Source organism: Quercus lobata, chromosome 3 (genome assembly GCF_001633185.2).
Source record: "Quercus lobata isolate SW786 chromosome 3, ValleyOak3.0 Primary Assembly, whole genome shotgun sequence".
NCBI lineage: Eukaryota > Viridiplantae > Streptophyta > Magnoliopsida > Fagales > Fagaceae > Quercus > Quercus lobata.
In genome coordinates this window covers 40,997,418-41,014,840 of record NC_044906.1, presented here as the reverse complement: position 1 = coordinate 41,014,840, position 17,423 = coordinate 40,997,418, and the positions used below count along the sequence as shown (strand labels likewise).

At 35.8% G+C, this 17,423-nt stretch overlaps 2 protein-coding genes across 3 annotated transcripts; one reads left to right on the top strand and one right to left on the bottom strand.

Annotated features, from left to right (window-relative positions):
• The first annotated feature begins 560 nt into the window (after positions 1-560).
• LOC115979476 (D-amino-acid transaminase, chloroplastic-like) lies at positions 561-3,924 on the top strand. 2 transcript variants are annotated; one of them, XM_031101528.1, is made up of 5 exons: positions 561-887; positions 1,012-1,073; positions 2,055-2,230; positions 2,388-3,061; positions 3,242-3,924. In XM_031101528.1, exons 1-5 carry the CDS (start codon positions 851-853, stop codon positions 3,337-3,339), a joined length of 1,047 nt encoding a protein of 348 aa, XP_030957388.1. In that variant the 5' UTR covers positions 561-850; the 3' UTR covers positions 3,340-3,924. The 2 variants fall into 2 exon arrangements, with proteins under 2 accessions (XP_030957388.1, XP_030957387.1); XM_031101527.1 differs by having other exon boundaries at positions 561-890; positions 3,242-3,877.
• Positions 3,925-7,914: 3,990 nt separating this feature from the next.
• LOC115981749 (uncharacterized protein At4g15970-like) lies at positions 7,915-16,990 on the bottom strand. The gene is made up of 4 exons (XM_031104091.1): positions 16,463-16,990; positions 12,603-12,968; positions 8,697-9,178; positions 7,915-8,563 (listed from the first exon to the last, which is right to left on the bottom strand). The coding sequence occupies exons 1-4, from the start codon at positions 16,769-16,771 to the stop codon at positions 8,485-8,487; spliced, it is 1,236 nt and encodes a 411-aa protein (XP_030959951.1). The 5' UTR covers positions 16,772-16,990; the 3' UTR covers positions 7,915-8,484.
• Between the last annotated feature and the right edge of the window lie 433 nt (positions 16,991-17,423).

The window sequence follows — 17,423 nt, the reverse complement described above, 5'->3', positions numbered from 1 at the left end:
GTGTCAATACAAAAACAATTTTGGTAAATGAATAGGCATGCACCTATGGCTATGGGGGCCACATGCTATGAGGGAATCGTTGCATACAACGCCTCAATTGATTAATTTTATTTTTCCCTAACAAACAAGATGCGTGTTTCGTGCACTCGCCACTAGTATTGTGACCCATAGGCTGAAACTTCGGTTCAATGCATTATACAGGTCACGACCATATCACCAAATCCATAATGCTATGAACAAATTATAACATTTTTTATTTTTTTTTGAGAAAGATAACATTTTTTATTTGATACTTGGTTCTTATTTAATCAAACTACTTACTAATAATAACCCCTCACCACGTTAAGCTGTCTGTAAAAATAGTACGTGCCTTTAGCATATTCATAACCAGAAAGCAGAAAGAACAAAAGACAAAAGTCAGTAACCGAATCAATCGTCGTGTACGTTTTTCGACTTCTGTTCTGCCGAGTGCCAAGCACTGCAAAACAAACTGCAAGCCGGCCATGCAAAACAAAACAAGTGCATATATCCTCTTCACATTGCTGCATATTTTCTAATTTATAAAATATTGAGTGGCTATTTGATAGGCGAGCTCAATCTCACATTTTCACATTTTAAACAACATTACACACTTTTTCACTCACACTTACTTCCAAAAACTACCAACAACGTTAACCAATCTACTCTACCAAACACCCCTACTTTATTTTATTTCCCAAATAACCAATCAACACATTTCATCTTTTTGTCTCATTGATTATCTCTCACTCCCTGCTCTGCTCTGCTCTGCTCTTATATCCCCACAAACTCATCCTCCTCACTCTGAGTTATTTTTGTCTAAGCTTAAGTCATGGAAAACAGTAGCTCTTATTCTGATCAGAAATCAGGTGGTACTTTTTCATTCTCTTCTTGTTTTCTTCTTTTGTGGGTTATTTCTGATTTGTATGATTATGGTAACCCTTATAGTCAAGGCCTGATTTGTGTTGCTTTTATGTCTTTTTTGTTGTGAAGATTCATTGGAGGCTGGAAATGGCAGTGGATTTCAAGTTCATGTGTTCTCATCATCATCTGAGGTGAGAATTTTCATCACTTGATACTACTATACACTATTATCTTTTTCTGGGGTTTTTATTTTAATGCTTCTGCTCTTTATTTATTATTACTATTATTATTATTTCGATGTCAATCTTTTAAATTTATTCATTTCTAGCACAAAAATATTATCTTGCATGATTTTAGGATAATGATAAAAAATACTCCCACATTTATTCATATATAGTGTGTTTCAGTAATTGGGAGTTTATAAAAGAAGGAAAGAAAAAAGAAATAAACATATAGTTTTATTATAATAAAATGATAAATCTCATTTTCCCCCTCCCTAATGATCTGCTAGGATTAGTGGTTATATATTGTTAATGGGTTCAATTGGCTGAAATATAAAAACTGCGGAATAAGAGAATATATTGGCATTGGTAATTGATCGAATAAAAGAATCTCTATTTTAGACATAAAAACTCTTCATGTACAATTGAGGCGAGTGAAAATGGATGTGACTATATAGATCAAAGTTTTAATTTGGATGAATACTATATTTTTGGATGCTAAATACCTATTTTGGGTCCTGACAAAGAACAAGATTCTGCATATGTGAAGGCAGAAGTTGCACTAGTCTACATCTAGTATATGGGAATGGGATAGTTGCTCTGTAAGGGAGGAGGTGTATTTGTAGCTAAATAATTTTGACTATAGTGTTTAAAAAAAAGGGGATTTTTTTTTTTTAATTTAGAGAATTAAAAATGATATTCTCACTAGTTGTGGCTTAACAATTGTAAATTTTGGTTATGTAGCAGAATTTTGAGGATGTTACCTTTGTCCCAACTGGTGTGGTTTTCTCTAGAAATTTTAAATATCTAATTTTAAGTTGGGAGTGCAGTTTTTCTGGTTCCAAAAGTATTCACCATGGTGAAACTAGCGCTAGATTCAACTTCATTCCCAACGATTAACAGTTTATTGGAAATGTTTCTCAACTTTTTATTTGTCACATACTGAATCAGTTGCTTGAAAAGCTGCATGAGAAGTGGAATTCAGTGAAAAAGCAACCATATCCAGCAATGTATTCCAGCACATTTGGAGGAATTATTCTTGATCCAGCCATGATGGTAATTCCAATTGATGATCACATGGTTCATCGAGGGCATGGTGTGTTTGACACAGCTATTATATTAAATGGGTAAGCATGATGTAGTTCTATTTGACATTTCTATTGACACATCTCTGTTAAGTTCTTAGTCTAATGCAATCCTAAGCTTCTCTGTAAACTGTCGTTTTCTCTTATCACATTCGAGTACAGTCAGAGCCGTAATTATTGATTATTTTGATTCCTGCAGATACCTCTATGAGCTGGATGCTCACTTGGACCGTTTCCTCAGATCGGCTTCAAATGCAAGGATTTCGTCTCCCTTTCCTCGGTCAGTTCTTCGAAGCATTCTTGTGCAGCTGAGTGCAGCATCTCAGTGCAAGAAAGGAACTCTGAGGTACTGGTTAAGTGCAGGTCCTGGAGATTTCTTGCTTTCACCTGCAGGATGCCCAACCTCTGCATTCTATGCTGTAGTCATAGATGAAGACTTTTCTCAGTGCAAAGAAGGGGTGAAAGTGGTGACATCCACTGTCCCCATGAAGGCACCTCAATTTGCAACAATGAAGAATGTAAACTACCTCCCTAATGTCCTTTCACAGATGGAAGCTGAGGAGAAGGGAGCATTTGCTTCTATTTGGGTTGATGAGGAAGGTTATATTGCTGAAGGCCCAAATGTAAATGTTGCTTTTATCAACCATGATAAGGAGCTTCTCTTGCCTTCGTTTGATAAGATCCTCAGTGGGTGCACTGCAAAAAGGCTTCTTGAACTTGCATCCAAGTTGGTCGAGCAGGGACGTCTAAAAGATGTGAAAAATACAAATTTAACTGTGGAGGAAGCAAAAGGTGCTGCTGAAATGATGTTTGTAGGAAGCACGCTACCTGTATTGCCAATCATCAGTTGGGATGAACAACCCATTGGAGATGGTAAGATTTATCCTCTTTGCCATTCATAGAATAGATGCATTTTGGATTCTTGCTACTAGAGATCATTCAAGGAACACCCCCCCCCCCCCCCCCCTCTACTGAATTTTCTTGTATAATATGATACATGGTATATAAAAAAACTGTAGTCTAAGGACTTCTATATTTGTTATTTTCTTACAGGTAAAGTGGGAGAATTAACAATGGCACTCTCGGATCTGCTTTGGGATGATATGGTAGCTGGACCTGAAGTACAGAGGATACCTGTTCCTTACGTGTAGTCATACCCAAGTATATCAAATTACAGAGGCTGAACTGAAAGAGTGGTTTCATCTTGTGCTCATTATTCTTGTTGTTGCATGTTTTAGCAAAGGCATTCTTCATATCTGCCTTTAAAAAAAAAAGTGTTGGTTTTCTGTATAAAATGTGAAGAAGTCTTGAATAAAACACTGGATTAGGCATCTTTGCCTTCTTGGAAATGACAATGGGAAGCAATTATCAAGGGGACGGAGTAGATTTCATATAAAGAGTTCCCAGAATTGAGTGTCATTGTAGAAACAAATGTAAAACTAAGATGGATTTTTTTTTAAATAAAAAAAGGTTTATAAAATACTCGGAATTTGACATGTAAAAGTCTTTTACAAGAAAGTTTTACTTGTTGCTTGCTTGCTAAGGAATTTAGTGATTTCCTTCTATAATTATGGCTTGCTCCCAGGTACTTGAACTCTTGTAGATATCCTGTAATTTTCTTTTAAACTTATATCTTCTAAGTTGACACTTCAACGTTGTTGTGGTGCAAACTAGAGACAAATGATAAATCCAGAAATTTGTTTTTAGCAAGCTTAATTTATTTTTATTAATTCTGCTATTATATAATCAGTTTTGTTGTAACAGGCTTCGTGATGAGAAGTAACACACATTGATATTCAGCTGGTAAGCATTACATTGCGTTTCTAGTTTCTAGCCAGCTGAAAAGTTAGTATCAGCATTTTAATCAGCAGATGACAAGTTCTTTCTGAACCCAAGGGGTAGGGGCCTAGGGGGGATGACATAAATTAAAGAAATTTAGAATTCAAGAATAAAAAATATGCTAAAATTGAAGATTAAGTATACCATGAAAAATAAAACTAGTATCCATTCAATGTTAACAAAATATTAATAAAATAAAATACACAAAATATTTGCTTCTTTATACATTCTAAATCAACATTTACCAAATTTGAATTTGATTTTCTTTTAAATTATGAAAAAAATCTATGTTGTTTCTACACTAAATTTTGAAGTAATTTCTTTCAATGTACAAAGTCAAATAGTCCTTTAGAAAATCATGTTTTATTTTTATCTCAAAGTCTAATTTTGATATTATTTAGGATTTAAAGTTCTAAATGTTGTGGTTGCAGTAGATAAATAAGAAGAGTAATAAGATACAAGTGCTTTGGAAATGTGCATGCGCAAACACACATATAAGGTGAGAAACTAATTTAAAATATAAAAAAAGAGTAATCTTGCTTAAATAATAGTTTCTTTTTTCTTTTTGTTTGCCCTTAATTTTTTGTTGATTAAGAAAATATATTATTTTCCCTAAAGGATCATAGCTACTTAAAATACCAAGAAGTGTAGAAAATAATTTTTTTTTAAATGTTTTATTTTTAAAAAGTCTTCATTTAGAGGAGGGTTACGAGTTATAGACTAATTTACTATACTTTTTTTCAAAGCCTTCATGAACTAATTGAATTTTTGAGAAGATAAAGTTAAAATATCTTAGTGTTTCCAATTGATATATTTAAAATTCAAACCCTCCTTCCCCCAATTATCAAAATATCAAAAAATATATATAAAATAAAAGAAGAAGACAAAAGTGGGGCGACTGTGGGGTGGGGTGGGGTGGGGTGATCATGGTGGCCAACATGGACAATGACAATTAAAAAAAAAAAAAAGATATTAAGAATTTAAGAGGGGGAGGTGATTGTCAACAATATGTCTTTTTCTGAGAAATCTCTTAGTGGAGTTGTGGAGGTAGAAAAATTAGTCTCATAATTGAGATAAAAAGTTCATTCATCTTCTCTTTTTCAAGTATATTCAATTAGTGCATCTTAATTAAATAGCTTGATCGTTGTGTAAGGGTAATATTTTATGTGGTTGTCATATCTTTAGATAAAACAACTTTATATGTAATTGAGTGTTAGTTTTAATGTGTTTAAGAAGACTATGAGGTTACAATAAGTGGTATTATTGAACACACAAAGCTACTAAAAAAACTGTTCAAGAAAAGATGAAATTGTAGGTCTCAATATTTTCTCGATACCCGTCGATCTATCGTGAGTTAATAAACCTCGACTCCTGCTCGACACCTTTCCATCTATCTAGCCTCAGGTAATTTGAATATAAAATTCAATTTTCAACCTATAATGACTTGGCTTCCTAGGGATTCGTGTACTAGGGTTCTATAGTATATAAAAGAGATATTTTATAACTGTCAATAGAGACCAAGAGACTCACGTATAACAAGAGTTGCTGCAATATTTGTGTACCTAGAGTTTTGTGCCAAGCTACTTCTTAATTCATCCAAGCATGAATTGAAGAACTCTACAAAGCCACAACAAATTTTTTTTTTTTTTTTTTTAAAGTTTGTTGTAGAGTCAATCATGGATAGGGAGATTTATGCAAATGAAAAGTCTTCTACAATCCAAGCACAGATTGAAGAACTCTACAAAGTTACAAAAAAAAAAAAAAAAAAAAATCTTGTTGTGGAGTTAGTCATCGATAGGGAGATTCATGTAAATGAGAAGTTTTCTATAAAATCAAGTTCAATTGAGAATTAGAGTTGAGACTAGTATAGCTTAATACGTTCTATTGTAGGTAGGTATTTCAAGATAGGCATGTAGGGTAAAATTCCTTATACTTGTAATCGTTTTTTCTTGTTAGTGGATTTTTCATGAGAGGTGACCTGAAATTCACCCGGTGGTATTTGCCTAAAAGGATCTTTCCCCATAGTGATCAAACTTATTTTCCGTTGCACTCTATTTAGTTTGGTGATTTGATTGTGCCTTAATCTAATTTGCACATAATTTGACTAATTAATCAACTTGGGTAATTGAATTAATTAGATGTGGTCGATATATAACCCGCACTTTGAGTTGTAATGTCTGCAGTATAAAATATGCAAATCTATTACTATTCAAAATTGTTGCAATTCATGCACAGTATGAAACTTTTTCTCCAAAAAATTTTTAGATTCTACACAACACATATGTGTTATGTTATACTAATTTTCCAGTATCATATACATCTAGACTATGTTGAACGAACACGGCGATTTTGGCCAAGTACCCGTGTCCGACACGTATCTGACACAGGTACTGGTAAGACACCCCTAAAATCTATACCCGACGAGTGTTCTCCTTTTCTTTTTTTTTGAAAAAAATTTGGGTACGTCACAGACACGGTTGTGACACATCGGAATCTCCCAGACACAGCAAAACTTAAAAATAAAAGAGAGAGAGAGAGAGAGAGAGAGAGAGAGAGAAGGATTTGGACTAACACCTCTCTCTTTCCCTCAATTCTCTGATCTGATCTGTGCGGTGTGCCTTTTTGGAGTAGATTGGCGACAACCAAACCCCCTCCAGCATCTGGCGACCCCAAAGTTCCTTCTCTCTCGCTCCACCATTTCTCTCTCTATACGTTTTAGGTTCTTTGTCTTTTGGGCTTTCGACTCTTTCTTTCCCTGTTTCTTTTTTCTTTTCTTTTTTTTTTTAAAAAAAAAAAGTTTGGCACTTGTACGCGTGCTGTAATGGGTTTACTTATTTACGTGTGTTATTTACTTATTTAAAAGGTTTTTTTTTTTTTTTTAATTATGTTTATCTCCTTCTCCTTATGTGTGTACTCTACTAGTTAGAAGGCACATGTACGGTTCATAGGTTTTGCCATTCCCCATACGCAACCATTCGTGTATACACATGGGGTGTAAACCATGGACATGCCAATATGCAGGTCTTTTAGAGCATTCATATCCCATTTTTTAAAATAATAATAATAAGAATGAGCCAAAATTTGAAATAAAAACTCTTCCCAATTTAGCTACCTACTTTTAAAATACACTATACATATCCCACTCCCTGTCTCCATTCAAATCATTCTCAATTATTTTTTACTCTTTTTTCAGCACCATCCACCATTACATACCACCCAATACATCCACACTTTTGGTGAGAGATTTCTAATAACGTTGTTTAAGTTTTGTGAAAAAATATGTGGAAATACACGTGATATTTAAACAACAATTTTTATTGTTTAAACACCCTTACCAAACGGGACCTCATCTAAATCACCGTACTTACAACACCAACCTCCCCTACCTTCCCCTTTTGGTCTGCTCACAGCCCAACGGCATCAACTCGAGTCACCGAAATCATAGCCGGCACAAAAAATATAACACAGTACTCTTTTTTTTTGTTTTGTTTGTTCCTTCATAAATAAATTACCTTATCCGGATGTCTAGGTAACAGGTAAAGCTTGAAGGCTGTTCCTGTCCCTGTTAGCCAACCATCTCTCCTTTCAAAATAGATGACGTTATGATAGACTAAGAATGGGAAAGCAACGTTGTTTCGGCAACGTACAATGCAAGGGTCACCATAGTAGATAATGATCTACTCTGGGGTCACGAATCACGATAGTGACAATAGCAATAGATCCATTGGCGTCACAATGCGGCGTTGAGACATCACACTGGCAATTAGATCTCTGACCCCCTCCAGTCCACACCTACACCTTGTCCATCAGATCAAAGCTCCTCTTCTTTTCCTTCCATTCCACTCCCCATCCTATGCCTTCTACTTCTTCAGTAATCAGATCAAATCTCATGTAATCAGACAGCGTTCTTAGAATTTAAAAATAAAAACCAAATGAAAAATGCTACAGTAACTCATCTCCACAGCGCAAGGTGTAGAATTTTACAAAAACTGATGATGAGTAACTAGATACAGTTTGGCTAAGAAATGATTTGAAGAATGGGAAGTGTGCTCTTATGGCATACACGCATGATGAAATATTTATTACCAAAGGTCTCCTATTGAAGTGGAAATAGTCCAAAAGATCTTCCTGTGCAACCATTGTGGAACAAAGCTTGTCCTACCACTGTGAAGAGAAACTTCCACTAGGTTCAAATTCTCACAACCACAACAGACCAGTAGTTTTGGCGTAGCACTTTCCTTCCTGGTTCCTGGCATCTCTTCCAAAAAGACATTTCTTCAGATGTGTGGCATGCACCTATTTCCCAAATTCCTCTTACTTGGGGGTGGAGAAATACAAGGTCAATTGACCCAGCCGTACACGTACAAGAAACGTCGCCGAGATACATTGACATCAGATATGTTCACAAATTCACATTCAAGGTAAGGTTTTTCAGGAAAATATATATACAAGTCAAGTCACTCTGGCAATCCTTGAGCATCCTTCTCTGGGGCCGGGGCCGGGGCCCGGGAATCATAATGCTTGAGAGAATCAAGACTGAAAAGAAAGTTGCACAGATTAATAATCCATATAAAAATAAAGATTTCATACAGTAACTGAATATGCATAATATCTTAAGCACTAATTTTGTAATGAAATCAACACAGCAAGGAATAAATGTTCTTTGTACCTGCAATTTTGTGGAACCCTCCAGGATAAAATTGACAATCTTTTCAAACTTGGTGGCAAAGACAAAAATTGCTTCCAATCTTGAAGCATAATTCTGAGATCATTAACCTTGCTATTCAGACCATAACAACAATTTGCATGCATTGTACAAACTTGATTCAAATCTTTGCTAGGTTCACAGAACCCACCAAAGTAAGCAGTGTCCAAGAATTTCATCTTTAGACCAATTTCCATGATGAATGGATGAAACTTGATTATATTAAGGACATCTTGATCATGGTATCCAGGATAAGTTTCATGCGAAGAGTACCAAAATTTGTAGAATTCTATTGACCGATTATTTGACTTTACATAGTTAAACCCTCCATTGGGTCTATTCTGTACATCATCAGAATCACCTACAAAATAATCACATGCTATCTGGAAATCTGCATCCAAATAAAACCGTGGAAATGGGTCCCTGAACCACATGATATCAGCATCCTGGAAATGAAAAAAAAAAAAAAAAAAAGCCACTGAATATGAAGAACTTTTCTGAATTGGATAGGAAACATAACACGAGATACAGACATAATAAAGGCTACAGCTAATAGTAATGATAAAATGTTAAGCCATCAACATTATCATACTCCCTAACAGTTGTAATGTGATCCATAAAATAGAAATACCTTGGAAGTTGCTCATTCTAAATACCACTGAAGAAACCTTTGGAGTACATCTAATCTGACATTTCTTATCAAGTGTGTCACAATTTCTCAATTTTCCTAGTTTAATAGTTGAACTAAAGAGTGTGTTTTATAATGCTTTGAATTGTTTCTCTACAAACTTCAAAATTTCATTTTCAGTCCCTCTTACAGACCTCAAGCTACAGTGAGTTTTGGCAAAAGTTCTAGTCAAAAGGGTTGATATTATATTTTTCACAATTTCAATAGGAACAGTTTCCTGCTCTTTTTTCCTCTTTTTATTTTCGTTTTAATCAAATTGAAGTTATCTAAGAAAGAATGTAAATTGAACTCAAGAATCTTGTTATTTTTATAACAATAACTGGGTAGAGGTTTCTTCAAAATGCTCATTCAAGCAAATCATACACAGAACAGCTAAAGGTTTTTTATGCATAATGTAAATGCACATCAGGTTTACATTTAGTCTTTCTTATTCTCAAATCATTGACAACTCCTATCTGCTTTCCTATCATCAATTGAGGAATTACTCTAATCCCTCATTGAAAGTATATCACTCTATTTTTGTTGGTTGAAAAATTTTAGTACATCCATTCGTCAAACACCTCCTTTCTATCTTTGGCCCAAGAAACCCAGCATTAAATCTTTTTTTTGATAGGTAATAAGAATATTATTAAAACAAACTGAAAACAAATGTAAGCCAATACAAGGTGTTCATGATGGTGAACACAAGGAAAAGCAACAAACAAACAAACAGCAACAAACAACAAGAACAAACTTAGAGAGCAATACTAAGAGAAGAAATAAACTTGAAGATAGTGGAGCAATCCGAGAAGCCCCAACACCTAGACCAATCAAATAAGGTCTTCTGGCATAGAGCTTGTAATTGAACCAAGGATTTCTCGATATCCTCAAAAAAGCATCGATTTCTTCCCATCCAAACAATCCACATCAAACAGCTAGGAACCATATTCCATATGTTTGAATTAAATTTTCCCAACCCAAAACTCCAACAATACACCAAGCTTTCCACAGAGCCTGGCATGACCCGTTGTGTCCCAAAGATCTGAAGCATATAACCCACAGAGAGTGAGCTACCGGACAATGGAGGAGAAGATAATCCACAGTTTCCTCATTCTGATGGCACACACAACACCTATTCACCAAAATGCGCCCCCTAAGTATAAGATTATCCAATGTAAGGATCTGCCCATGAACCGCTGTCCACACAAAAAATGCCACCCTCCTAGGGATCTTAGCTTTCCAAACACCCTTCCACGGAAAATTGGAGGCAGCTGCACCCCTAATGATATTGTAATAGGACCGGGTTTCAAACTTGTCATTCCCTTTGAGACATCAGTGAGAAGTGTCACTCCCCCCACCCCTAGGGATCCGAGATTGAATGAACTCAAGGAAAGAGCAGGCAGCCCCCAATTCCCTTTCATGAAAATCCCTATGAAATCTCAAATTCCAGATTCTATCATTACCACCCTCCAGTCCCTCCTGATAGCATAATACATCAGAAATGCAAGCTTCCTTGTCATTAGAACACACATACAACTAAGGATAAAGCCTTTTAAGTGAGTTATCTCCAACCCACTTATCATGCCAAAAAAGAATACGAGTGCCATTGCCCACCACTAAGGCCACATGGTTGGAGAACCTCTCCCAACCATCATGAATACCCCGCCACGGACCACATCCATGGGCCCTTCTACATATTTTAGTAGTCCACCCCCCTTGACCCTCTCCATATTTAGATGCAATAACCCTCCTCCAAAGATGAGTGCCTTCTCGCCCAAACCTCCATAACCATTTCCCTAACAAAGCATCCTCTCCAATGCAAGCAAAATCCAATCCATCCACAGTTAGACGCCACATATCTGTCTCTGTGTAGAGATTTTGATAGAACTGAACCACCTTAGATTGTATAGTAGGTCCATCCTCATATAAGACACCATCTACCTTGATGCTTCTAATGTGATTAGCTCTTCTATGAGAATTCGCTAGTCTATGAAAGAACCAAGTGTTGTTATCTCCCTCCTTCACATACAAAGCATGAGACTTTTGTCTCCAAAAAGCCTCTTCTAAAGCGGCTAAAGCTGCAATATCACCTTTAACCTGAGTTCAGCGGGATTCTTCCTCATTAGAGAGGCCCAACAATTCTTCCTTAGCATCTAGACCCATTAATTCAAACAGCAAACACTTCTTCCTAAATGCCAAATCTCCAAATTCCTCCTTATTCCACTTCTTAAGATCTTCTTTCAGAGCCTTTAATTTTTTACCTAGAATGAAACTTGGGGAGCCCAAAAAGCTATACCCCTCCCACCATTGTTTAACTCTCTCGACAAAACCCTCAACTCCGAGCCACATATTCTCAAACTTAAAAGCACAGCGACCCCTATCCACTCCACCAGCTTCCACCAAGAGTGGACAATGATCGGAAATAACACAAGGGAGAACCCTTTGAGACACAATCCCGAAATGATCCACCCAATCCACAGAGACTAGAATCCTGTCTATACGGGACATAGCTTGCAGCTCAACATCTCTAAACTAGGTGAAAGCAGCCCCATCCAATGGTAAATCCACTAGATAATTCCCAGCATTAAATCTTACACTACCCAACATCTACCCCTATCAAACCAAATGTAAATGTAGTAAACTCTCCACTTCACTATCTCAACCTTTCACCTCCCCAGCCAAGCAAATTACACAAATGTACTCAACTCTTCACTTCTTCAATATCAAAAGCCAAAATGTAATTTTCAATATATGCTCCTTGTCAATTCTGCAAAAAACTCTCCACTTCACTATCTAAACCCACCTCCCCAGTCAAATGAAATACACAGGTGTACTCAACTCTTCACTTCTTCAATATCTAAAGCTTTTCTTTCTATTTTCAAATGCCAATTGATTATGTTGTGAAAGTGATGAGGATATACACTTGGTCAACCTATAAGATAGTCACTTACATGACTTGAGCATGGCACTTACAAGTCTACACACACTCATCTCCCTATTTTGGGCCCCACATTATGAAAATCCTAGCTCCACCCCTTACATAAAAGGAAAGTTACATTCAGTAATGATCAATCTCAAAGAAAAACAATCACAAGGAGCAAAAGGAACAGACTCAAAGAAGGTTTTACAAATTGGTAGAATTAATTTTGAGCATGAGTGCTTGTGCACTTGTGAGTGTGCATAGGTTAGAGGAAAGAGATTACCGTGAAAACAAAATTGTATCCCATCTCAAGAACAGAACGCAGGAAATCAATCCTTCTCCACATCATCTTCAAGTAATCAGGGGTCATAAAATATGCCTCCTGATGAAAATCTACTCCTTCAGTGACAAGAGAAAAGCAATGGGTATGTATAACCAGACAACGTGCAAAAGCCTTTTGATCCAGGGCAACAATCACCAAATGGTTCAAAAGCCTATGGGTGCGATCTCCAATTCTAAAGCTCTCTAGGAAGAGATCAATCACAGAATTTGGAGCTGCCCATGCGTCATTTAAAGTTGTTAAAATAACAGTCTTGTCTTTCATGGCAGCATCCTTCAAAACCTTTTCAAGCCTAGCTTCATCACTAACCTACAACAGTTTCAACATAAAAGAAAAAAAATTATTCAACAAATTTTTCTATGGAGAAACACTTTTAAACACATAACCACAAGAGAAGAATTGGGACTAATTTGATGCCCTTAGCATGTATTCATTGACATTACTATATATTATTGGGGATAAATTCACTTTTTTTTATAGGCACTTTTTTTGTTAGTAAATGATTCATTAATAAAGCTAAAAAGGGGAAGAGGGGGGGGGGGGGGGGTGCAACCCAAGTGCAAAGGAAGTATACAAGAAAATAATGGAAATAAATTCACTATGAAGCATAAGATGATGGAGTTGATGAGAATGCCCAGTGGTTGTACCAAAACTTGAACAAGATAAAAGAAAGAAAAACCTTTTTAAAATGGGATTTTCTAGGACTGCAGCCTGGACAAGCTATTTTTATTCATCAGTAAGTGAAACTAAAAAAATTCAAAAAGTATCATTATCAGTAACTACTAATTGTTACTGAACAAAATAAGATCTTTCAGTAAATAGTTCAATAACCTTGAGTAATTTTAAATAAATATTTCTTGCATTTAATAAACCTTTACCTATCAAAAAAAACTTTATATAAATATTTAGTAAAGCAAACAGGTTATGGTTAGAATTCCCCTTTCAAAATATAAATTGCACCCATTTACAATTGTATGAAGCACACTAACAGAAAAGTTGGTTCAAGCAGTGGGTATATCTTCCAATATACTAGCATGGGTTGTGGAAGCTCTACCACCATAGAAATTTCTTGGGCCACAACCTAGTCTTATGTGTATTTAAAAAATCCAACTAACAATTTTAACCAATACCAAACAGTATTCTAATAAAAATTCACAAGCCAAGAACACCATCCAATCACAAAGAAAATCAACTACGTACGAAAATATCAACATTTACAGTAAAACCCTTTCCACTTGAAGGATAAAACCGGAGATAATTCCGAATAACTGCACCATAAGAAAATATGTTAATCTTCTCAAATTTATAGATCCATACCAATAATGGGGAAAAAATATATATAATCTAAGAATTACAACACAAAATCTCAGCAAACTACGAATTCAAAAAAGTCACCGTGCTCGAACAAATCATATAATGCAGTGCAATAACTTAACCAAGCCTCACAATGCACTCCACACACCCAAAATAAAAAAACCAAACTTCCTTCCCTTCTCCTTTCACCCTTTTTCTCTTAAGTGTAAAACCTTATTCTTTTTCTTTTGGTTTTTCACATCAAAGTCACTCTACTGCCCCCACTGAGGCTAATACAAATATGTACGGTTTTCTTACCCTTGCCTACAAGAAACCAACTTTTAATTGGTTTCTTACTTTTCTACCTGTCTTGTCTTTGCCAACCCACTTGTCTTAACACCAATTTTCAATTCCTCATGGCTTGGATCCATGCCAGCCTAATAAATCTCTCTCCAGCCCATTAGGTAGGAGAACCATACCACAACCCCTAATTTGGAGTCAGTGCCAATCGACATCCTATAAATCTCAAGCGTTTGATTATCTCCAAAAAAAATTGTAAAAACCTCATCAAAGTCTATACCTTTCTTTCTCAACCGAATAATCTTCTTATCCTTTATAGCTTTAATCAAACTCTGTGGCTCCCCTAAACTAAAAAGACAAAATATACTCAAAGCCTAACTTTATTTAATAACCCTCTATATCTATGAAGTACGGGTGTGTTTCGGGACTCGGGTGCGAGTGCGGGTGCGGGTGTGGGACTCGGCAATTTTTGAAAAAGTAGGGTGCGGGTGCGGCGGGACTCGACGATTAAAAAATTATTAAAAATATTTTTATTTATATTTTCTATATATTTTTACTATTAAAATATTCTTAAAAAACACATTACTATGCCTTAATTCACAAAACAAACAAAGAAGAAGGCAAGAAACGCATTACTATGCCTCTGAGGTGGGAATTTCAGCTGTTCCAGCTAGATTCAAGGCCGATTTCGGCCTGTTTCGGCTGTTTCGGTCCGTTTCAGTCGTCGGCCGATACGACCTGATATGGTCATACGGCCGAAACATGTCACATGTCACATCGTCACTGTGAACTGCCACTAACTAAACATACCATATTCTTCTCCACACATGTCACATCGTCACTGCTAACTGCCACTAACTAAACATACCATATTCTTCTCCACACATCTCTCCCTCAGCACTATAAAAAAAAAAAAAATCTCTCTTGGTGGCAACACCAATAAATCCTACTTTAGGCTATAGAATCTTCTCAAAATCTTTTACCATATTAAACACACTTTGTTGCAAGCCTACACATGAGTCTTGTACATACCACAATTGAGTATTTTTTTCACAAGAACAAAGAATCCTTAAGTAAGTTTTCACCTTCGGTCAACAAAGTAATTGTACTAACCCTCCTGATCCATACCATGTATAGAACACAAATCAAAGTGTAAATTCAAAACATGTTGCGCATGCTTCAAAGTCACTGTGTAACCAACATTGGTTCTAACACAAACCTCACTGATTCCCACAATTTTCAACTGACAAAAAAAAAAAAAAAAATCCATCTAACAATACTAAAGTCTTTTGCTTTTTAGGTAAGAAACAATTCCTTTGTAGGAATAATATGGTGGTAACTGCAAAGTTTCCGAATCTATCACCCAAGTAACATCATTATTTGCAACATGCTTACACTCTTTTAACTTTAACATAGGGTGCCATCATTTCCTCATCAGTGATAATAATCGTAGTATTCTTCTTATTATCATTCTTTTAATTTTTACCCTCATTGACTGATTGACTCATTCTACAATTTTTTTTCAAATCCAATAATTTCTTTTTACATAACCTTTTTCTTGCAATAGAAACAGAATCTACTCTCCCTTGACTTAAATTGATATCCTGATTCCAAATTCTCACCAAATTTTCCACCATCCTTCTCTCTGACATGAACCTGTTCTTTTAAATTGTTTATACACGTCTTTCTTCTAGTTTCTTTCTCATATTTCACGATACTCAAGAAAAGTTCTCAGCAGTAACAATCCACACAATTCCTTAATCTAATGCCATCTTTATGTAACCAACTAGTTCACCAAACTCTCTTTTTTTCTCTTTTTTATTATAAATATAGGTAATAAAGAATCTTTTATTAAAAAAATGGATTCACAAAACTCATAAATTCACATAAGTTCTTGACAACAGATATTCCATCCTTTGAGTTCATTCTTATTCACAAGTTTCTAAATCAAGAGCACCCTGTTCTGTATAATTTTCTGATCAAATATACTCTCTATAATCAAACAAATAATTCTATACAGCAAAGATGTCACTCCTAATGCCCTTATGTCGTGAATTGTGAATTGTGAATTAGAGTTGAATTCTATAATTCTAGCAATCTCCACGCCATATTTAGAGTTTTGAATTGTGATTAGTAAAAAAAAAAAAAAGGTTATTTGGAACAGTAAATGAATATAATGAAGAAGAAGAAGAAGAAGAGAAGTGACTAACCAGAGAGGAATCGTCGAAGGGAAGAGAAGAGAGAGAAGCGGAGGAAAAGCGGAGGAGAGAGTAATCGGGGGAGAAGGTTTTGAAGAGAACTAAGCAACAGAGCGAAAACGACACCAATAACAGAAACCGGCGGAGGATGAGAGGGGCACGTTCTGGTACCATCATCGTTGTTGCTGTATTATTTCTATGAGAGCTGCTGCTGCTGCTGCTACTTGTGCGAAACGACGGCGTTGAAGAAGAAGAAGAAGAAGAAGAAGAAGTAAACGACAGTCTCCGCTGGCAACGCATTAATCGATGTGGGATTAGCATCGACCAATACCAACCGGGTTGAAGATCGGAGCATATTCGTCACTTCGAGACAAAAATTTCGGTCAACACTTTTGCTTGTTCGTTTTTAATTTTAAATATCTCGTTGATGATCTCTTGTAGATTGAGTGGGGTCATGGAGATCGAAATGGGAAGAGATGGAGAGAGAGAGAGAGAGCGTGCGTTTCAGTTTCAGATTTGGAGTGAAGGAGAGTGGGGATCACGTGGGGCCCGCGAGAAGAAGAGTGGAGGAGTTAAAAACTGTTTTGTTTGTTTGTTTGTTTGTTTTTTAACATTTTGTTTAATTAATTTAAGCGGATCTCCTGTCTCTCTCTGCTTCTTTCTTAATTGTCGCATTTATGAATCATACAATTCTCTAACGGCACTTGTGTTTCTAATTTTGAATTGAAAGTGTGCCGTAAAAACTGACTATTGTGGTAACTTGCAAGTTTGGCACGGAAAATTTACCATTACTATTTCATTGGACTAGCCACAAAAAAAAAAATAAAAAACACTTCAAATTGAATTTGAAAGCGGTTTTCATGAATCTGTGGGCTTTTGCTGTAATAGTCATTGATAGTCTCTAGGGGTTTATCCGTTTATACTTTATTGGACCAAGTCAATGTGAAAACGTTCATTAAAAAAACAAAATATA